Source organism: Mugil cephalus, chromosome 4 (genome assembly GCF_022458985.1).
Source record: "Mugil cephalus isolate CIBA_MC_2020 chromosome 4, CIBA_Mcephalus_1.1, whole genome shotgun sequence".
NCBI lineage: Eukaryota > Metazoa > Chordata > Actinopteri > Mugiliformes > Mugilidae > Mugil > Mugil cephalus.
This window is the reverse complement of record NC_061773.1, coordinates 19,059,369-19,083,150: the sequence shown is the minus strand read 5'-3', so window position 1 is coordinate 19,083,150 and position 23,782 is coordinate 19,059,369. Positions and strand designations below refer to the sequence as shown.

Below are 23,782 nucleotides of genomic sequence, written 5' to 3'. Positions count from 1 at the left end.
TCTCGCTCCGTGTCTCTTATATAAACCCCTTCTCCCTCACCTCCCTTCTGTCATGGATTGTGTGTCTCCTTCCCAAAACCTTGCTTGTTTTAGAGGGCTTATGGAAAATCTATAACAGGTGGGCTGTGTTTGAAGGATACGTCCTGTCTAATTATCTGTGTTGCAGCGGGATTTTAGTGGGTGGCCACCGGGGCCAAACGGTCTCCCAACCCCACCCTACTCCCTGCTCACTGTTTGTGCGTTTGGCGTGTAGTGTGTGATAGTTTAATAGCTAACATAAGAAGAAGAAAAAAAAAAAATCTGGTCATGTTTAGGTATAAGACATCAAATAAATGAACATTGAATTCATCCTGTTGTACCGATAGAGAGTATGAACGTGATGTCACAGCAAGTGAAGTCTCCGTGGTTACGGCCACCGAGTGGCAAAAAGTGACAGTTGATCGTTCAAGAGATTAACAGCATTAGTTTGAATCATAGGCTTTAATAGCGTCTAAATTGTGAAATGAAATAAAAATTTAAAAAAAGAGCTGTTCTGCGATGGACTGTACCAACAGATTTGAAAAGCAGTCAAAGATATCTGTAAAAACATGAAGAACACAAAACAGAGAAGTAAATGAAACAACCTGGTGTTGTGGTTCACATTTAGTGTCAGGTAATATTCATTTATGCTGTATTTTTTTGATGAAGTCATGTCTTTAGTTATGTCCTGGAGGGCTAAGTTGTTTTTTTTGGGATCACTCCTTGTCGTCTTCTGGTCAGAGGCTAACGTTACTTCTCAGTAAAGCTCTTAGCGTTAGCATCTTTTATTTAGCTACATTTATCTTAACTGAAACGAACTAAAACTAACTTAAACTCACTGAAACTTAGGCTAATTTCCAAACTTTCCCAAATAAAGTGGTAGTCTAGTACAAAGCCGTTGGAGCTGTGTTGTATAAAGCACCAAAAGGTCATACTTTAGCATGAGTGTAGTATTTGAGTAGGTATATAAGTGTAGTTTTTTGAAATCAGGTCCATATAAATATCAGGATAACTGATTTCTGGCCACATGTCAATGTTCATAGATTGTTTTTATTTGGTAGTTTGCATGGATCATTGTTGAGTTCAGTTGTCCTTAATTTGATCTGATAATCCACATTTTCGCGGTTTCACTGTATTTACTGATACGTTTCACCATGTTTTTGCCACTCTGGTGGGCGTGGCCCCAGGCGGCAGAGATGTCAGTGCATACCCCCTATTATGTCCCCATTCACAGATATACTTTATTACTATCATCAAGCAGGCTTTCGTGTATTTTTGCCATTGGAGCTAGAGCACCATTCCCATTATATACGTTCTACATATTACATACATATTATATATGTGTACATAGACATTATATACAGCACCAAAAACGGGCCAAGGCATCAGTTAACGGGCTTATGGTGTTAACACAAACTTGACATTGGGTTTAAGGAGCTGACAAGCTGCATTAAAGGCTTACCCAGGGGTGAGTCATGATCTTATTGACCTTCTTGCCCCTCGTATAGATGACATGTTGCTGGTAGAACACACACTTTTTATACATATTTTTATACATATCTTATATATATATACAGTGATTAGTCTCCAAATCCATATTTCATGATCCAGGGAAAAAGCAAAATGATTTGTGTGTGAATTTGGGTGGTCACCACATAAATTAGACCACTGTGTAATTTCAGGTAATTAAAAAAAAAAGCTATGAACCATAAAACTTGGAATTAACGGCGCACCAAACTGTCAAATGTAGCTAGATATCACCATCCATCCGTAGAATCACTACGGAGCTTATGAGTTTCTGTCTGATAGTTTTCATTATTGTAAACAGTAATAATAAAATATAATAATACAATTGGTTTAGAGGCAGACTAACTACTCAGAGGTCCTTCCAGGACATCAGTGTATTGACTCAGCAGAATAAGTCCATCCCCAAGCAGCAGCTTATTTTACTGTGTTGATTTCAGCATTGGTACGAAACAAGAAGAGACAAGTTATATCAGTAGAGGTTTTTATCCCTGTAACGTTCTCTCACGCTGCCTAAACCTCCGATTTCCAAGTATCCTGGAAGTGCACCATGCATTTGTGGATCTGTGTGGGTCTGAGCAGCATGAGTCCACGTGAAGCCTTTTGAAAGCAAAAACGAGGAGCTCTGTGAAGTTGAACGATGACATTTGTGAATTTGCAAGAAAATAAATGTGCATGGAGTAATAATATTTATCCAGACTGTTGTGTGTGCATCACATTGCTCAGCACACATTTGTGACTACCCAACCACGAATTTGTGGATCTCGCGTTTCACTTGTTTATCATGGAACACGCTTTTCTGACCATCTCGAGACTCGTTTCACTCCATATTATGTCGCGCTACAGCTGGACTGACAAAAAAAGAATAAAAAAAACTAACTGAAACTCCCCACATTGTGGGAGCACTTAGGGAGAGTGGTTTTAAAGTAGTCAGCAGTTGATTTAAGAAGTGGACAGGAAGGAGAAAGGGAAAGGAAATGTGGTTGAATGGTATTTGACCTCATAACAGCAACAGCATATTAAGTTGAGTAGCTGCAAAATAGTTTGAGTTGACTTCAGGGCCTCATACATTCTTTGGCACAGGCCAATTAAACGCTAGTTGCTGGTTGTCTTTCATTTCACTTGGTGCCGCTGGTGTAGATTGTTTGCATTTTTGCACCAGAATGCATCAAGATCAAGAAGTCTGAAAATATCATTGTGTAAGCAAATCTGTAGAGAGGGTGGCTCCCTACTTATTGTTTGATATACGGGAAGAATCGTTTAAATTATCCACTTATTACCACATTGTTTTAACACTCCATAATTATCTTTCCCTCATTTACCAGTGAGGAAATCCTTCAGGGATTTGTTATTTATGCTGTTGTGTGCAGATCTCGTCTTTTTCATTTTCATGGAAGCGCGTGTGATTCATCAAGATAAGCATACATGAGGAGAGAGTGAGAGGAGGATGAACTCCACATAACTGGATTAAAGTTTGTGTGATAGGTCCTTTAGATTTCTTAAACACTGTTGGCATAGTGCAACCTATAAATGAGCTTTTCCTTTTTTTACTCCATTATCTATCAGAAATGTTTAAATCAACCAACATAATTATCCCTAAATGTAAGGCTAAGGCACAAGTTTTAAGAATACTAGAATCCAGGAAGGGGAGGAGCTGGTCATGAACCGACTCAAGATTAAATGCAACATAGAAACATACTTAATCGATGACTCACTGGATTGGAATAAGAATAGGTGTGAAAGCCCCTTAAAGCCCCTTTCACACTGCATCAAAATCCCACGATGCCCTGGGTCGCATCGGGTCTTTTCGGTAGTGTGATAGGGTTGCCGCGGCACTGCATCCCGAGTCAAATGACCGTGCAAGCTACCCGGGAATTTATCTCGTGTGAAACACATCCTGCGACATCCCATTAAATTACTCGAGGAAATACCTGACGCGTTCTGATTTTGTCACTGTGCAGCCCGCTGCTCACTCAGATCTCAAAACAGAACAAAGTTTTGGTCCACTCCCATAAGATCGGTCTTCCTGTTGATCTCCCTGAGGCGGAGATTCGTTTTCCAATTTTTTTTTTTTTTCAATCAAACAAATCAAATGTGTAGCTATACCATCTTTAATGGAGGCACATACGTGAATTAGCAGGTCAAAAATGGGACGAAACGACTTCAGACGTAACGTGAACTTTTTAAGAGCTAGCATGGTTAAACTGACAGGCAACTGTGAATTAGTTTTATTCGCTGATACTTCATTTCCTTTTACATACACTTGTCCATAGAATATAATGTCCCAACGACTTATGTTGCTACTAAGTGCAACATCCGCTTTGTCACGATAATTTAGAGACCTGGTTTCTTTGATGTATGCCTATTGTGACCTAAACTCTTCTGAAGTTAAGACGTCTGCTCTGGTCGGGTATCGTCCAAACCCAATTTACCACAGCGTCGCACCACCAGTTAGAGGTCTAGCTATGAGAAAAACCTATTTCTCTTTAGTAATTGTGTACAAGAGCTCATGAGGGAGTGTATTAGGCTCTCCCCCTCTCTCTCTGCTGGCTTGAGTGTTAGCTTGTGACCTGTTGTGAGGATTAAAACAGAGTGATATGTCTGGATGGGGCAGCGCCAGGAGCAGTGCTTCCTCCCAGGAAGAGCTTAGACTCAACCTCTCCTCTCAGACTATTTACTAAACGGACTCATCATCTGTTTGCCATGAGCCTAATTATGGTTTCTTAAATGGACTCCAGGAATTTGTTTATGTAGTCAGTGAACTATGCCAGACCGATGGTTGGTCATTTTCCAGTTTGGTGCCATTTTTTCCGGTGTGCCCCCCCGTCAGCACTAGTCTCTACTAAGGATGTCCCGATTACAACTTTTTCATTTCTCATATAATACCGATATTGCAGCCTTGGCCGATACTGTTATCAATCCAATACGATATCAGCACCAATCATACATACCTTTATTAATTATTTTGTAGTGTGGAATGCTAGAAATGGCTTCATCAAGTCATCTTACTCAAACAGAGAACAATAGTCAGCAACAGATGTTTTGGCCAGAGGTTTGTTTCTTTGACTCCGTAGTCTTTGTGAAAATCTTCATGCTGTTGTTGTGATGCTGCTTCTAATGGTTTTATTAAACTTTCCCGGTTCTGTGCCCCCCCCAAGGAACGTGTCCATAACAACGTCTTTTTCGGACTTGAACAAAAAATACTGACACACAGCCGACGCCACTCCTACTCCCTGCTACGTTGTTAGCACCTTAGCGCGCGCTGTTGTTACGATCACATGGGCTCTGCATGCTGCATCCGGGCTGAGAGATTTTAGATGCAAGTCGATTTTTTTTGCTGATATCGGGCCGATATCAATATCAAACTATGCCACGTCTGTATCTGATACTGAAATATAAAAATATTTTCATGACACAATCATCCACATTTAATAAACCGTACACCAGTCTGCATGATTCAGGAGGTTTGAGCTCTGTACGACAGTTTTCAGGTCGCCCTAGCTGCCCAGCTAATACTGATTACCCCTTTTGAATGATGCATACAGACTACTGCCACCTGCTGGTGGGAAGAGTTACTTCCTTTCATGCTCACACAGTGTGTGGTAGTCTTTGTGGCGTGTTTAAGTGCAAAGTTCGGTCCAGACAAAATGATAATCTTAATGAAGAGTTTAAATAGAAAAGAAAACAACCACGTTGTCTACTTATATTCCTTCAGGGAAACAGCTCGAATCCTTCAGGGAAAATTTATATACTAATCACAAGGATTAAAAAGAAAAGTAATGAAATGTTTTCTCTCACAAAAGCTATGCAACGTCTACACTACATTTCAGTCGATACATTTTTTTTTTTTACCCCCTTTTAATCTTCGTCACATTCTCACATAGGTTGTTATGTGTGACAGTCAAAATCTTGTGTGACATTAAAGTAAAGAGCAGTCATATCTGATCTGTGGGGTGTGTCACTTGCATTTTTATTCTATCAACCTACAATCATTTTGCCAACGAGTGAAGAATCCTCTTCTGTACTCTGCTAACAATCTCAATCATCTTATTAAACAGATACGCAGGCACACACACACACACACACACACACACACACTCACATATACACACAGTTTCCATGGAAACAGGATCCAGGGCCTTTCTGACTGGTTGTTTGCCCAAGACAACCAAAAATGGTCTCAGCAGCCATGCAAAGATGGGAGATAAATCATGTGTGTATAGGAAATCACGGGCGCACGCAGTAATACGTCACGTGATGAGACGTCTCGTTGTTGCCTCAAACGGCATTGTTACGAATTTAGATGGAGCCGTTGTCGTTTCCACGAGGTAAATTGCCTCATTTTGTGTTTGCGTGGCAGCGGCGGCATACGTTTTCCACCCGTTTCGTCTGCTGTGCTGTCACATTGTTTGTTCTGCGTTTGCACGTGCACAGCGCTGCCATTAGTATGGATACTCAGCCACACGCTGCTGACACACATTCAGAAAAACACACACACACACACACACACACACATACACATACGTGCGGACACTTTCCAGCCATGCTGCCCTTCAGTAGCCTAATGTGTGTCTGAGGTCCAGATGGCTTAGCGGTAGGAGGGCTCCTCCGCCAGTCTTAGTTTTGGCATGTCCCGGCTGGTTGGAGGGAGAGCCTGCAGCCAGATTCCCCTCTGAGTGACAATGGCAAGTGAACAATTCACGCACTACACACTCAACATCTCGTTTTGCCGCTGATGAAAGATGCACTTGTGTATTTCTTTTTAAGGGAGCCAAGAAGCAGCGTGGTCGTTTGACACTTCACCGCAGACTAGCAGCTTCATTGTTTCCCTTGTGCTGTTTTTATGTTTGCTAGCCTTTTTTTTTTTTTTTTTTTTTTTTAAACCACTCACGTCATGTCCTTTTATTTGCGTTCACAATGACAGGAAGCAAGCTGAACAAGGACCTGAAGCATTATCTGAGCCAGCGCTTCCAGAAGTCGTCGCCTGACCACGAGCTGCAGCAGACCATCCGAGACAACCTCTACCGCCACGCCGTGCCTTGTGAGTCCACGCGCCATTCTTCTGTCTTTTCTCGCTGCTCCTCTGTCCTCTCTGTGTCCTCGCATTTATACGAGAAATTCTCCTCAGTCCCGTTGACACAGTGGCTTCGCGCACCTTGTTCATGTGAGGTGCTGTGAAGCCTTTTCGTTGTGTTGAGTCCAGTTGCCCCACACAAACACTCCACGCTGTCCACACAGGCCGGTTACTGGTTACTTCTTACCTCCTTAGTGTGTTTTGTTTTATTAACTTCATTCCAAAGTGAACTTTCCCACCTGATGAGCGATGAGCCATGCTGCACCCTCCACCCATTCTGTCAGCACTGTATTTGCTTGGCTAATATTGTCTGCTTCGGTAAGGAGGAAAAGTCTTGTGACTCCACACTGAACAGGCTAGTGATATCGCATGTCCACTGAGTCAATACAGCGAACAATTATTGGCACTGTCCAAGTCCCTCATCCTCTATTGCTAGCCAGTGTCTCCTCTGCCAGAACTGGCAGTGCCGTCCGATAATAGAGGTTTTTGTCTTGGTGCTAAAATCCCGGGTAAAGCTTTAAAGGCGCATTTTCTTTTCTGATGCTGCCTATTTCTCCTGTAGCTGCTCTTCCCTTCTATCAGAAAAAAACACCCCTCAATGCTACGTTTCTAAGAATGTGGAGCTGCTGCGTTTTTTTTTTTTTTTTGCCGTGGTAGCACAGTGAAACATGCAATAACACGTCCTGTTTGGAGGGAGAAAAATACCCAGAGGGACGGGCCGACGAACCGGGCCGCGTGATGTCGGTCTCGTCTTCTCCTCGATTTGCATACGGCACTGAAATCAACGGTTTGGACCAATCAGGGCCCGGTTCATCATCACTGTCACAATACTGGAGCTAAATTTCCCTGCTGGTTGTGGTCACAGCAGGCCTCACTTGGAGAAGATGGAGACACGGGAACAAAAGAGGAAAAGAGACAAAATGCCAGGAGTGACGTTATGCTTGTCATTTTCTCCGCTGCTTTCCGTTCTTCATTTTCTTATTTGCACAAGTGGCCTCATGTCATTTACATCTCACATTTATACCTCAGGATATCCCAGAATTATATGTACGCAGTAGCAAATAAATCAGCAGTAAGCAGTTGTTGTTTTTTCTGCTTGTCTGTCACTGTACTTAACCTTAGCATATTATTATTATTATTATTTTGCCTTTTGCCTGTCTCGCAGCTAACGTTGATCTGAGAAGGAACTTCTTTCATTAACACAAAGCAGTCCTGGTTCTCGTCCGTGTGTGTGTGTTTTTTTCTGCTGGTTTATTCATGGTCTTTTCACACCAATTGCTGCCTGTGTTCTGGAGGCTTGTTTGAGGGAGTTTATCTGCATTACCTCCGCTGCCATATGTCAACCAGACACTGGTAGAGGGTGGGCGTCTGGCCATAATGGCCATTTTAATCACTGAGTGGTCTAAGGCACACCAGTAAAAAAAATCCTGGTGTTGTTAGCAGTAAACAAAGCATGAAGGTCCTCTCCGGGCCATGTGTTTTATGGGACCGTAAAGGTTTTGTTGTCATGCACTTGTAGAAGAGGGTAATTCTCTTAGCGGAATATTAAGTTTACAAATCCTTTGCCACGGCTTAATTTTTTTTTCTTTTGTGTTATGGGAGGACATGTTACAGTGGGTAGTAAGTCCGTAAATAAATGCTCCCCTACGCCCTTCACGCTCTTAGCAACTGCGTAGAAAAGCATATGTAAGGGAGATGGATTTGCTTCCGCTGTTGCCCGGCGAATGTGAGAGGTCAGTGTGTGTCCCATGTTGACGCGTGTCCAAAGGTTGTTCGAGGCACCGTCCATGTGAATGTGTAGGTGTGATTAAAGCAGCAGGTGGAGAAACAGATGGAGAAGCGTGACCTGCCTAAAAATGAAAAAATGGTAACTCGGCCCAAACACCTCCTACCTAATTCTTTTTGCTGACGATCTTTGTCTATGCTGACGATCTTCATCCTTGTGAACAGTCCGAATGAACTAGCCTTTTGGTAGCAAATTGAATCCTATATGTAGCTTCCTTTTTATTGGTCAGCTGGTAGTTTCCCTGGTGCTAGCGGAGGTTCCCGTTAGCTCCTTACAGCCCTACAATTGGAGTCAAAAGAGAAGCAATATGGACCATGATCACTCCCCTCCCATTGCCAAGAGCGAGGCACCCATGCCAACCGTGTTGATTCTAGCGCCGTGCAGCACAGCAGGGGTTGAACACAGTTTACCATTGTGGTGAATGAGTGTTTTCTCTGTGCCACCCATACACACCACCACCACTCCAGCGTCTCCTAACCAAAAACAGAAGCGTGGTTTTCGCTAGCTTGGCTGTCACCATGTGGAGTCTAAGCGTCATATTTGGATCAGATTCAGTTGTTTGCATGACGTGTCGTCCTACCCTGTTAGAAATCAAGCTTTTCTTGATCCGAATGGCTCACACCAACATGTGCATGAAATGTTGACATACGGGATATCTTAGCATTGCTCAAAGAATGCGGTCCTATGTGGTCCAGACCACCTCTACATCTAAAGTGGACTGACATAAATGTGTTGGGTGCTTTTACTCCTGTAATTAGAGGTAGAGTGATTGTTGCAGATTGTCAGACAGAGCACCTCTATAATCTGGCATTAAAAATATTGCTTGATTGTGGGTGGTCAACAAGCGGGCTGCACAAACCATTAACAGCCCTCAAAATTGGCTGTTTTCAAACTGGAAATGAAAAACAGATAGGGTGGGAAGGATATCTACAATGAATGCTATAGCGTTTATTTATTTATTTGTTTTAGAGTTACCCGATTGCACTTGAAGACAAAAAGATACATTTTTTATTCAGTCTTCCTTTTCCGTTTGCTCTGCTCTAACTGCTGCTATTACTTATGTGGATTTTGCGTATTTTGTTGGTGTGTTATGTTGATGTCTGAGTTGTGTACAAGGTGCTGGACACTCGAATTTCCCCAGGGGATGAATATTATTTTTCTATTCTATTCTATCAGTACGTTTACATGCATGTGAAAAATTATTGCCTTAATCCGACTTTAACTGGACAACTTAAGCGCATGTGAACGTGTTACTCCGGCTAATGTTGAAGTTCTCCTTATTCGACTAAGACGCGTAGACAATGCGATTGGAAATCGATTTTCACCAGCGTGACTACGCCTTAAACATGCAAGAAAGCTAGAAGCCCTCTAACAGCATATGGCGTTCATGTCTGTGACGGATAGCGCCATCTTATCTGCACCATAAGTAGCGCGCACATTCTGTACGAGATCAACAAAGCTGAACTATTGGCCATCTTGTTGTTGTTTGAAATGCCAGTCTGCCACATGAACAACTCCAGTTGTTTATTATATGATGTAATAGGTCAACTGGGAAGGGGTCTGTATTAATCTGCTGAAAAGACACATATCGCCACCTAGTGTGGAGGAGGAGGACATGTTCCCGTCGGTTGTTCGATTTTCTCTGTTACATTTAAACTGGGACAAGGACCTCATTCAGAAAGTCGAATTTTGGGTATAGCTCAATTAAGCTGTTGCATGTAAATGCATCGACTGTGTGTCCAGCCGTGTGTGTGGGGGGGGTGCCTGATCGAAGTGGGGTTCTCAACATCAACTGGTTTCCACACTCTCATGTCCAAAACGTCAGCTGTCCCTATAACCCCGTTAAACTCTGAAGCACAGCACTCTCACCCTCCCCCATCTGCTGGGGCATTCATCTGCTTCCCTTGTGGTCACCCCATCCGCACTTTGAGCACTCCCACCCTCCCAGTGTCCCATTATCCCCAGCAAGCCCTCCACTCCCTCTGTCCTGCTCTCATTCCTGACCCCCCCAAACTCATGACACCTCTGCCTCTCGTCCTCCCGCCGCCACTGCTGCTCCCTCTCTCCCTCCGTGTCAGTCTTTGTCTTCCTCTTTCATTTTCCCTGCCACTTGTCAGCAGTCGGAGGCAGGAGACGAAGAAGAGAGGATTGCTGTGTTGGGGTTTACACCTGGTTTCAAAGCTCTGTCCGTTCTGTGCCGGCAAGCCTCGCGAAGGGAGCTCCGGTCTCTCCTGCATCGAGGCAAGTAGCAGCGTTGATGCGACGCTGATGGCTCGGCGGTCGCTTCTCAAATGAACAAGGTTTGCAAGAGCCCGCGTTCACGTGTGATGAATTGCAGGAGTAGCAGCGCAGACGATTGGACAGCCCGTATATAGGCTAAGAGGACGGCTCGGAGGGTGGTGGTGGGGGGGCTTGAAGCCGCGGGGATCGGGGTGGGGGTGGGGTGGGGTGGAGTTTGGGTGTAGGATGGGGGCAAGAAGGGGGGGATGGGCAGTGAGGAGAAAAAGAGAGAGGGGATGGAGGGATGGGGGAAAAAAAAAACTCACACTCAAATCTGTGCTGATTCAAGCTAGCCAGGCAAGCTAACAAAAACATATGTGCAGGTATGAGTTGCGGTTGTGTCGGACTTTTCCGTGCTGGTGTTTGACACGGCCAAGTTCCTGTCTGTGCACAGCGGTGGCAGATTTCACCCACGGATGCAATCACATTGTTTTACCTGAACAAAAGAAACGCTCCGACTGTGGGAATGGATGTGTCATTCCTAAAGAGCAGAAGGTGGTGGCTTTGCTAACTGAGGAGAAGCAGTTAAATATTCTGTTTGTCTGTGTATATTTGTCATGTTTGATATAAGGGTTGTTGTTTTTGTCAGGGCACGGACACGTCTTTCCGTGGAGTTCCTGTTCTACCAGTTTTTTTCTTTTCTTCTACTGAACAGCTCAGCTTCATTAGTACAGACCTGTTTTCCTCAGGTTGTGATAAAAGTAATAATTGTGAGATCAAATGCTGTTTTTGTTTAAATGAAAGCAATAGTTTGACATCTATGCGTGTCTTAATAGAAAACGTAGCATAGTAAATTTAACACAAAAAAGGGGAGGGGCTCTATCCAAACATACTTGTTTTCTGTTTTTTGAACGAAGCTAAGCTAACCAGCTAGTGTCTCTATACAAACATAAGAGTTGTGTTGTCTGTGTTACCGGCTACTTGGCAAGAAAGTGACTATACATATAAGAAAATCCAATATATGCTCAAATGTTCCCTAAATTCCCTTAAATGTGTTCCCATTTTTTTTTAAACCTCACTAGTTGTGGGACTATAGGTCATGGCACAATACCAGTTTGATTACATTTTGAATAGAAGTTCCCAGCATGCTGCAGGTAGATCGGACAGAGATTGCGAGGGAAACAATAGAGGCTGAATTGATGCTGGTGAAGATGTTTTTTTTGTGCTGTTAATGCTATTAGCAGGAGTCAAAGGAGTGTTGTCAAACAGGGGGTGAATGATGGGAGAAGTCCCCCCGGATTCACAGATCCCACCTGCTCCACCCGACACACTCAATCACCAACACGCCCGGGACGGAGCTCAGATATAGTTTGAGAAATTTACTTATATATAAACCAGGGCTGTCTAAATTAACGTGTATTAATCCATCATCGTGACTAATCTGATTAAAAATTTTAACGCTATTAACCCATCTGCGGTGCAAAATGACTCTGACCGTCTCTGGCAACGCGTTTTGGGCACTTTGTCCGAGGATAGTTAACGTTGTGAATGCACAAATGGGCAGTTGATCCAGTAGTGACAGGCCAACTATTTAATTTAGTTTTGTCTTTTTGGTACTCGAATTCCTCATTGAGAGGGTCAACATGCTGTTTAGCATCTTCCATATTTATCAGTTTGTCACTACCAGGCCAACTGCTCATTTGAGCATTAGCATTAGCAACGGTAACTCTCCTTGGGCAAACTGCCCGAAATGCATTGTCAGAAAGGTCTGTTCGTTAAAATGTTTAATCAGATGAATCATGAAGATGGATCAATATACGTTAACGTGTTAATTTTGACAGCCCTAATATAAACAGGTAGAGTAGGTTCTGATTCATTCTAAATTCTTACTTTGTGTCTTTGTCCTGGCCTGTTTTGAAATTCCTTCATAGTTTTAGAAATTATAGCTCATACAATCAGAGACAGAACTACAGTTTGATGATTTCACATAAAATAATCTCAAACAAATGTCAACAACTACAGTTGCTCCGAATTTAACCTGATAAAATTCTCCATCCATAGTCATCCATTTTTTTTAGGACCATTACATGAGCTAGAGATGTCCTGACAGATAGTTTTGAGTATTTTTCAGATACCAGTCCATTTACATGTGTATGTCATATATAATTCATCTATAGCCACTTATCTTGTGATTGAGCGAGAGTCAATAACCATTCACGTTTACAATGACCAGTCGACCTCAGAGGTGTGTCTTTGAACTGTTGGAGGAGTACAAGGAAGACGTGCTGTCTCCACACAACGTAGCATGCTGCTCTACACCACTAACCTCATTGAGATGTATGAAATGTAATTACACAGCACGACTTTCTGTGTAGGCCACTGTTCTGGAGCGGTGGAGAAAAATGTATTTCCATTCGTGGAGGATTCACCAGAACTATCAAAATATCTGCCCTTTGGCAGCCGTACACTGGAAAAACATAGTAAGAGATTGATGCATAGACTGGCGTACTCAGTAATTCCTGATCCAAAGTATCGTTGTAGGCATTACGAAGGGATTTCTGTTGCTGGTTTTGGAATCGTTCTGGCGTAATCCCCGATATGTTTCTGGTACTGTGAAGTGAATAACATTCATTAACTCAAACAAGGACAAGAACTCTATCCTGATTTGGTTTTGTATGTAAATTTTACTTATGGAGCAAACTGTTTTGACAGTTAATATATGGGTTCCTGAAGCTGTGACCTCGAAAAGCTGCTTCCAATGTAAAATCTGGAAAGAAGAAAAAAAAAAAAAAAAAGTGGTCCTCACCACTGCCCATAATTAGCTTAAATCTTTTCCAGCTGGGAGTTGCTCCTCTGTTACATACGCAAAAAGGAGTCGACAACAATACTGTCCACCGCACTCAATAACACAAGTCGCTTTGATGGGCACGCTAACATCTTTGAGTATTTCACACGACCTTTGACCCCGTTCCCTTTCTGCTCTCTGAGTTTTCCCAACCCCCTCCTCTGACCACAGTGCATAACAAATGAGCCCTGCGCCAAGATGCATCTTTTCTTAAATTTGCACAAATTTGTGCCACTTAGTTGGCCAATTTGACTCAGCAGAATCATTTCCGTGTCCGTATTTCGAGCAGCGGCATTTTCTGAATATTTCAATTTTGTTAGTTTTGGGTTTCTGTCGGCTCACTGCCTCACAAAGCAGCTCCAGCCTCCTTTGTGTTTCCATCCTACAGGACTTGTAACACCTACAAATAATTGTGACAAAGAATTGCGCTTACACTTCTTTTGTATTTTATATCTAAATGTATGCAACTACGATGTATCCAATTTTTTATTTTTTTATTTAATAGTTTTCTGTAAAGGTCCCTCCCTCGACTCCCGTCCTCCTCGCACGTTGGTCAAGGATGACTCGTTTGGAACTTATTCAGCATCCAGAGCGTTTGTAGGAGTTTGTGTGCGCGAGAGCATCGATACCTCTCTTCTGGGGGAGAGAAAAGAGGCTGAGGCGCTTGTTGAGGTTTGACGGGATCCGCGAGAGCAAAAAGGATAGGGGTGACCAGCCGAGGGAAGGGGAGGGAGCAGGAGAGAGGGGGAGGGGGGGGGGATGAGGTGGGCGGGTGCATGTTGGGTGCCTGCGAGACGGGAAACAGCGGGGCTCAGTCAGTGAGAGAGGGAGAGACAGAAGCCCAGCATTGGTGTACGTGTGCGCGCGCGTGTGTGTGTGTGTGGGTATGAGACGGAGCGCATTATAAGCCAATGTGTGGATGCTGCTTAGCTTAGCTCCTATTAGCTTAGCATCACAAAACCAAAGCTGGACAGAGGACAGACACGCCGGAGGAGGAGGAAGAGGGAGAGGGAGGCGGAAAGGAGAAGGAACCGTGAATCTGCACTGCTTTTTCTTCCACTCGTCTGCACCTGATTGGATTTTTTTTCCCCCTTCTTCTTCTTCTTCTCCCCGTGTCTCCTGTCGACCGTGGTGTTGTTCTGTGGACTGTAAGGGACGGAGCAGAAGCCCCTCGCAGGCTCCCCGATTGAGGTATTTCACTTTGGAGTCTGGTTTGGCGGAAGGGACGGCGAGAGTTGCCGTGATTTAATGGTTGGGGGGGGGTTGGGGATGGATGGAGATGGAGATGGAGATGGAGAGGCGAGGGTGGCTGAGCATCAGGAGGGAGACGGAGGCACACCGCTGGCAGTAATGGAGGCTGATGTGTTGTGGTCAAACGGAAGCTGTGCGTGTCTGTGTCTGTCTGTCTCAAGGTACGCTCGTGTCTCTGTGTGTTTGTCTGTGGCCCGGTTTGATGCCTGTGCATGTGTGGGCATAGTGTCACTTCCCGCGTACTGTGTGTATGTGTGTGTATGTGTGTGTGTGGAAGCACTTCAGCTCTGTGATGGCTGTGTTAAGGCTGTGTGATCTGTTGACATGTGTGATCTTATTGGAAGCCATTACCTCCGAAAAGCAAACTGTCTGTTCGTCCGTCTGGAGCTTCTGGTATGCTAGGGTTAGCCTCTGCCTCTCCTTCATCCTCCCTTTTTCCTTCCTCCCCGTTCTCTCTCCTCTCTTTCTTCCTTTTTCGAGCCATCTCATGTCTGGATGACCCCCCCCACTTCCACCACCACCACCACCACCACCACCACAACCACAACCACCACCGCTGCCCCCCCCCCCCTTATTCATCTCTGTATTTATCCATCCATCCCTCTCCCTCCCCACCCCTCTAAATGGATCGTTTTAAAGCCTTTCTTTCCCATTTCCATGTTGCTGTAGGTAGTAGCTAGCCCATGGTGCTTTTTTTTTTTTTTTTTCTGGGTGGAATGAAAAGACAAAGGCCGGCTCTGAGTGTGTGCGGGGGGCATTTTGAGGCAGGTTTCTGCCTGATTTAGCTTCACACCGGCCCCTCAGGTTTTTTTTTTTTGTTGTTGTTGTTGTTGTCTTTTAATCTCTCGCTCACATTTCCCACGTCTGTCTGTACGGGAATCATTCATAGCTTTAAAAAATGCATGTGAAGAGGAAAAAACGAATCACATGTTCAGAGAAAGGCCTGTTTTGATCTCATTGTGGTGGGTATGTGTGTTGTCTCTTCTTCACAAGCCCCTTTTCAGTCAGTCAGAGCAGTGAAAACAGCCCCCCTCCTCCACCACCACCACCACCACCACCACCTCCGAACCTCCGTACCTCAAAACACATCTCAAATGAAAGGCATCCGCCCCAATCATTAAAAACCCACAACAAAAGACTGCCCCCCTCTGCCATTTAATTCCCTGTCACCGCCACCTCAGGAGATTTTTGGAGGCTCGAAGAATCAGGTGGGACGGAAGCTGCGTGATGGATTGTGACCACTCCTTCTCTCAAACCAATGAGCAAAACAAAACAAAATGTGGCCAGAAATGTGATGACTAGATAAATGCTGGAATTTGTGGCCTGTGCCTTTGGTTGGATTAACCCTTTACTGGGACAGATGGCTCCATCCCCCTGCCGAGCTGACAGACCCCAGTCAGCTCATCACCCCTCCTACATTTTTTGTGTGTGTATGTGTCAGTCTGTGTGCATGTCTCCCCCCCCCTCCAAAAAAAGACACTGACTCTAGCCAAGATGGTGGATGGGTCTGTTTTGGTTTTGAGATACGACGCCAGTCTGCCATCTCTCCCCTCGCGTTTGTGTGTTTGTGCTTGCAGTTGTGTGTGTCTCGAAAAATTATCCAAGAGAACATGCCTCGGTATCTTCTTGGAAAATGTGGACTAGCCGGCTAGCTTGACATGAGAGCATGTTTATTGCGGTGATTTCGAGGAGTGCTCCTCCAATAGCTTCTGTACAACAGTTGGGTCTGAGTCTGTAGCCAGATTTTCACGGAATCCACCAGCTACAATATTCTTTAAATGGCCACTTATTTCATCGAGGCAGATGGTCTCCAAACCAAATATAATTATCAAAATGTGGACAGTTAGAAAACCACGTATGTCAGATTACACTAGAAAATTGAGGAATGATGGCTTGGTTTTTAGCCACATGCTTAATGTGTGTTACTTCCTTTCACCTTCCTGCCTTCTCTCTGCTCTCTGCTCTACTGCCCAAGATGAAAACCATAAATGCTCTGCATAACAAAAGTGTTTATGTGTGAATTTCTTTGAAAATAGTACATTGCACTGTTTTTGCACAGTTCCATGTTATACTGCCTGTGAAGGGAACACAGTAGATGGCATACATGCGTTGGGTTTGACTTGAAAATAAAGTGACTCGGCCGGCTAATTCAATCCACTGCCAGGCCTGCCTTTAACGTAACAAAGTCATCATATTTCATTTCAAAGCAGCAGGATTCACTGCATAGAGGCATTCTGTTTTAGTTAAAACAGGCAAGACTAAGAAGAACCATCTTCTTGCTTTGTGTTGAGGCCTTTATTGAGGCCAGAGCCTGAACTGTTGGCGTAAATATCAGCCCATTGCTTCATCACCTCAGTCTATGTTCTTGGCTTTGGACAGCAGAGCTGTGATTGATGCTCATGTCATGTCACCGATTTGTACTGAAGATATAATAGAATAAGCCGAGGGCATTTTGTATCCCTTAGTGTTCTTTAGTTTGTATTGGTTCGTGCTGTTCCGCCACCACTTTCTTGCTTAAGTTGATCTTCAAATTGGCACTTTGTTGGCTTTTCTGATTGGTCTGCAGTCAGAGAGCTCCTACTCTTTGCCAAGTCCTTCCTCAACAGTAACATGACTAGCATTGTGGAGGTCTATTCCCCTAGAAAAACATTGACTACAACCTGCAGACTAAGCTTGCGTTCAAACTCGTAATTGTGGTTTGTCACAATTGCAGAAGTACTGTCAACAAGTGGACAAAATAACGTACATAAAAATTCAGAACTGCTGAAACAAATGATAATATTTTATATTCAGTAATTGTATAGTATATAAAGTTAGTACAGAATGTCCTCTATGCTACCTAGACACTGTTATTACAGGCTTTTGACTTGACAAAGAGTAGAGGCTCTCTAATTTGTAGTCAGCAAACCAATCATAAGGCAACAAAGGGTCAGTTAAATGGTGACTGCATTGGTGTAGGTCTAGACATGCTGGGATGTGTCACTGCATATTTCCTTAATAAGTTTAAGGAATGAAGTCATTCGGTTCCGGAGAAAATCATGTTAGAAAAGACAGTATTGTATGGGTGTGAAGCTGAATAAATAAATCTGGGGGTGTGAAGTTAGAAGGATGTGGACTCGCCTGATCTTTCAATCCCTGCGTAAGGGAAGCTGCCTCCATTTGCTTCCATTTGCAGCGACTAGCGTATCATACCTGAATGTCTGTGGTTATATTGTGGGAAAATGTTTAGGTTTTGACATAACCTTTCAGGGTTTATGTGATTGATATCCAAGATACACACTGATCAGGTGTAACATTATGACCTCCTTCCTGATATATAGGTCTCCCTACAGTTCTATGTTATGTGTTGCATGTGATGTCTGGCAACAGGATGTTGTTGGTGGGGATCTGTGCATCAGGCTTGTTCCAGTGCATCCCACAGATACTTGATCAGTTTGGGATCTAGTGATTTTGGATGCCAAGTCAACACCTTGAGCTGCATCCTCCTGGAGATGGCTGCCGTCATCAAGGAGTGTCATTGCTATGGGGTGGTCTGGTCCAGGTGGGTGGTACATGTCTACATAACACCCAAACAAATCCCAGGTCCAAAAGTTTCCCAGCAAAACACTGAATTGTCACAAGATGGTCAATGTTATTTACTTCTACTGTCCGTGGTTTTAATGTTGTGACTGGTCGGTGTCTATTCAGCGTGATTCTCATTAGCCTCCCTTTTCCTGGCACTGTACAGAATATTAGAGGATGGTGATTATCATTATCCTCCATATCGGCCTTTGTTTCAGTGCAGCAGCCAGGAGGACTGGGGCAGTAGTTATTTGGTCTACTTCTGGATTACGTGACATCATCAACATCAGAGCAGCAAAACAGGGTTTGGGATCTTGGCGGGTCTCAGTCGGCGGCTTGAGAAAAACCGCATTTGTCCTCCAGTAAATCCCAAAAGCGGGAACAGTTTTGCCGGGCCACACAGGCAGTTATCACAACTGCCAAATGTACTGGAGACAGAGAAAACACAAATGAGCAGATCAGAGACTGGGAGGAGGCGTCTGTGGTATTAATTTTCTTAATATACTTTGTATGAACGAACAGACGAATGATGGCTTAAAGATTAAAGGAGAGAGTTGCTAGTATTGTAGATGCAAAGACCAAGAACAAATGATTGGTTTGGTAGAGGGAAAAAAGGCATAAAGGAAATAATGAGGGAGGAGAGAAAGAAGCAGAAAGGGGAGATGGAGGGGAGGGCAGCGAAGGGAGTACCACATGACCACTGTACTATCCTCTGGGTCATGCTTATGAAAGTTTTAGTCCAAGAGAGAACCGCTTCTTCTCCATCCTATATCGTAGATATTTCTATGCACACACGGTTTTAACCATTGCTGTGTTTACATGGACACTAGTATTGTACTAATAATCACAGTAATGGCCAAAGTGGAGGAGATAATACCTCATCATAGGTATCTCATTCAATAATATATATTGGTGCCCAGGCTGGGTATCATTTAAAAATTTTAGATACTGGTACTGATACCAGTACCCTAAAACGATACTGATACTTGTGAATAGATAAATTCAAAAAGATTTTGACACAAATTAGTGATTTTTTTTTTTAACTGTACAAACCTGTACTATTTGGTATTATTCGGACTGTGTCATTTTCAACATTATGTTTCAACGACATGATGAAGTACCTCATCAAAAACAGTGAATGTAGCCACTGACCAGTCAATCCTCCACGTCCTATAGTTGATACTAGTTGATACTATAGTTGATGTTGGTAAAAATTAGCGAGAAAGTTAGTGTTAGCAGCTAACATTCAGAAAAGAAGTTACTTAAGAATAAATGTTTTAACATGCAAAGGATGAGTGTAGTTAGCCTAGGAGCCATTTATACATTACGTGAAGTTTTTGTAACCCTAACCCTAAGATGGGGCTGACGTTAAAGTAATCGACCTTGCAAACACAGTGCAGTTCTCCACCCTCAAATTTACTCCATGTTTGATGAGGTTCTTTATCAGATTTTCCCCAAAGTCTTTCCCAAAATAATCTTTTCTGCATTTACTAGTACCAGCGGGCTTGCAGTACGGTGTTTTGGTGGCATCTCGGTCGGAACACTGAACAGCCGAATCCGCCACAGACGCAGCACGAAAAGCTGCTTCACCGCCATACAAACTACTGTTGTTGCGGTGGTGAACCAATCACGCAGCACATTGAATCAAAGGAAAACCATAGAAATAGTTATTTTTTTTATACATCTGCAATCTGTTCTACAAGAAGAACCGATTGCAGTTATCGCTTGACAGCTGCAGTTACGATACTACTCTGTACTGGATTGTTTTCAGTCGATACCTAAAAAGTATCGAGTACCGATACCCATCCCTATTAGTGCCTAATATCCATGTGAAGGCTTGATCTGTTCGTTTCTCTCTGTGTGAAATAAATGCTCCGTTTCAGCTCATGTTTGCACTACGTGGAGCAAACATCAGGTGATAATTTTCTGGGACGTGGCGGTGGAAAAAATAAGTACTCGAAAGGATGAACAAAGCTGAAATTGTACCGTTTAAAAGAGAGGGTCATCAGGTTCATCTTCTTCTATTGAATGAATTCAATTGAGGAAGAAAACTACTTCTTGATATTTCTGTCCGACTTGACACCCCACAGCTGGTAGAACCACTTTTCCATGTGAGAGAAGTTGTACTTATCGATGTGTCCTGGCTTGTAAATGCATTTATCTGATTAATCCATGTAAGCAGTCGCAATGATTTCAATCAGGTTAAAGACATAGCGGTTCATGTGTGTTTTATCCATTATAGAGTGCAAACATTTCCCAAATACGCTGTCAGGATTTTTGTAGTCCTTGTCACCGTCTCCATGTCAGTTGCAGACCACTTGAAAGGCGCTCCTGTCCTGAATGACCTGAATGCCAGCACACAAGGCGAATAAGAATAGCTGGATCTATTAATAGAACAATTATGATAATGAATAATTGCCAAACACATTTATGATGGCCTAGTTTTCCCTCATGGCACTGATCGCGTCACGATGATGAAAATGTTGAAACGATTCACGATCCCCTCGTTTTGTTTGATACACAAATTCCGAATTGCCCAAACAAAGAATTTCTAACCAAACTCTGAAAACTTACTGTGCATGGTGTGAACCTTCTGACAGCTGGTATGTAGGTCATTCTGAATCATGTGCATCAGTTGTTGTAGTCTATGAACACCTCAGTCTGACTGAACGTTAGATCATTTGGTCTTCTGAGGTGATCAGAATCCACATTAAAATCGCACAATTTTCTCAGTGTTCTTAGTGTCACATGTGTGTTTCCTTTAGAGTCTGACTAACTGGTCTAATGAGACTAGTCCCCATCCTCATGGAAAGCAGTTCTAGGTTTAACTACCGGGTGTGGCATCACACGGTGCCTCAGTTTTCTGTCATAAACATTATTAGACTGGATGGAAGCTGCAAAAAGTGTTTTTTCTAAGAGCAGAAATAGCTGTGACGTGCAGAATATTTCTAAATATAACCACAGTGTGTGACATCCGGGCTGTGTGTGCATTAACCCAATTAGTCTTGTTTTTCTAACTGATGCCGTTATGTCATCAGTTGTGACACAATGACTTATGCCTGTTGTGTGACTGCTTCGGGGTAGATTGACTTTCTTTTCTGTTTCCCTGGTCATAGCAGTCATTTTCTCTTACATTGTGTGCTTTCAGAATCTCACCTCAAACCCTGCGTCCTAACCCCTTGGCCCACTTCTCTGTCCGTGAGTTCTTTACTGGTATTGGGAGACATTCAGATTTGGGTGGAGCAATGTTTTACTTACACTCCCCTTTAAGTCTTAACAGCCCGGGGGTCAGAAAGAGGTCCTCCTCCTAGTTTGTCCAGCAAACAGAAAGTCTGCATGTGTGTTTTTTTTGCCAAATAGTGCTGTGGAGTTGTTATTCTACAGTATTCTACAGAATTCATCAAGAAGGCATTAGGCATTTTGGATCTATTTTAATCTCATTCAATGCAAGCCGAAAGGTGGATAAAGACACTTGTTTTTGTGGGAATACTTTTCAGGCATTTTTGGACACATTCATCTGGATCTCATGGTGTCATTTCGTAGGATCAGCGTATAGTCATGTTCAGTCTTCTATCACTGAAGCTTTGTGGTTGTTTTGGAGGCCGCAAAAAGAGAAAGAAAACTAATATGAGTGAGGTATCAGAAACTAGTTCACTTTCCTCCTGTGACATCATGAAAGACATGCTTCTGGAGAACATCACGCTGGATCGTGAAAGCGGACCTAATGAAGACGCAGTCGTCCAAGAAGTCAACCTCGGCATTGTCCTTGTGGAGGGAATTAAATGTAGGTCACAGCTGAAATGCGAGGCCAGGCCTGGGGGATATGTGTACCCAGGGTGCTGTGTTGCTCTCGGGGAATGCAAGTGTAGGAAATTTTTTTTTTTCACACATGGTTATTTTTAGTCTCCAGGTTGTACACGCCTGTGCAGACACCTTTTACATTTTCACATGTTTAGATGTCACTGTGGTAGGGGGATGGTGGCTCATTTTAATTATTTCCTGTGTTAAAGTGTTGTTGTCAAGCCGAGCTGCTGTCTTCCCTCATACTTCATCACGGTTGAAGTGATGGTAATTTACCTCTCCTTCTCTTTCATCGTGTTGTGGAAGATGTTTCAGTGGTGCGCAATTAAATAACGTAGTCATTTTGGTCTTTCTTTTAATGTCATTGTACTCTCAAATGTAATCTTTTTGTCATCCCCCGCCTTCACAAATGTCACCAACCTTAGTCTGAGTCTGGCAAGCCACGAGAAGGGCAGACACTCCCTTAAAATAGTCTGTCATCAATTAAATATAGATGAGCTGCTTGGATTTTTCTGCCAGTGAGCAGTAGTTGTGCTCTGAGAGGTGAAGATCCTCCATATATTGTGTAAATCCATTTTTTTTTTTCCGCTTTGTTTTAATCGTCAGGTCTAGTTTGGGTTTTGCGTGAATGGTTTTGTTCAGATCGAGACATCCAACACTTTTGTCTTTTATTTATTCCCATAAAGAGGAAGGAAGACCTCACTGTTTGTTCAACACAAGCTAGAGGCGTGAACCAGCTAAGGAAATGGAGATGTGTCAAGTCTTATGGTTACTCTTTGAGGGATAGGTAGTTTTAGATTTGCTTTCTTGGATTTGTTATCATTAGTCATCTTGTGAAGTAATTAACTGTAAAAAGCAGCTATTTGCTATTGATTTTTGCGTATGGCGTTCAGTAGGGCGTCATGTTATTGTCCTCATTGTTGTCCTTGAACCGAGATGACCCCTGGACACGACAGTTCAGCCGGTTCAGTCGAGTTGATGGGAAGAAGACATGGAGGACACAATCTGATATTGATTCTCTGTAATCTGAGTGACAGCATAGACAAAGTGGGAAGGCCAAGGTCACGGCGAGGGTTGTGACCAATTGCTGTCATTCATTGATTGTGGTTTGGAAGACATCATGGTGTAACTTGATGCTCTCTGTAGCTGATAAGCCCAGTCCTGAGAGGAGAAACATTGTGATTGATGCTGAGGTCATAGTGATTCTAAAGTAGTAGCTGGGAACTGTGAAAGAGCAGCTTGAGACCAGTTGTATTTTTATAAAAGTAAGAAATCTCTTTAGACTAAAATAACTTCTTCAATATCACGGTAAGTAATAGAGAATGGAAATTGACAGGCTTTGTCACCGCAGTTTAACCTCTCGAGACCCAAGCATTTGTTGGGAATGCTCCATAATTTCTTTAAAATAAGATTAAGATGTTTAGGTATTTGGGATTAGTAGATCCTAAGAAGTATATATATATATATATATATATATATGTGTGTAAAAAAAAGCGTCACCTTTGATAGGGAAGTAGAAAATATGTGGACACAGGGATTATTTTACTGTATATTACAATTTAAGTCCCCAATATGAACCAGAATGTAAAACTGTTTATTTTAATGCAAAAGCAGAATTGGAAATGACGAAATCCCAACGTCCTCAAACGAGTACTTACGAATTTGTTAAATTTGCTCAAGTGAACTAGAAAAGTTGATAAGC

At 43.0% G+C, this 23,782-nt stretch overlaps 1 protein-coding gene across 12 annotated transcripts in view; it reads left to right on the top strand.

The window, feature by feature from the left end:
• The window catches only part of magi1b (membrane associated guanylate kinase, WW and PDZ domain containing 1b), a 131,970-nt gene that overhangs the window by 53,643 nt on the left and 54,545 nt on the right, over positions 1–23,782 (top strand). For 9 of the 12 annotated variants that reach the window (XM_047581874.1, XM_047581870.1, XM_047581873.1 and 6 more), the window contains exon 2: positions 6,467–6,583. In XM_047581874.1, the coding sequence (XP_047437830.1) occupies positions 6,467–6,583 (117 nt within the window). Of the gene's footprint in view, positions 1–6,466; positions 6,584–10,511; positions 10,644–14,272; positions 14,659–21,731; positions 22,064–23,782 lie in introns of those variants that run through there. The other 3 variants (XM_047581877.1, XM_047581876.1, XM_047581875.1) reach the window with 3 other exon arrangements.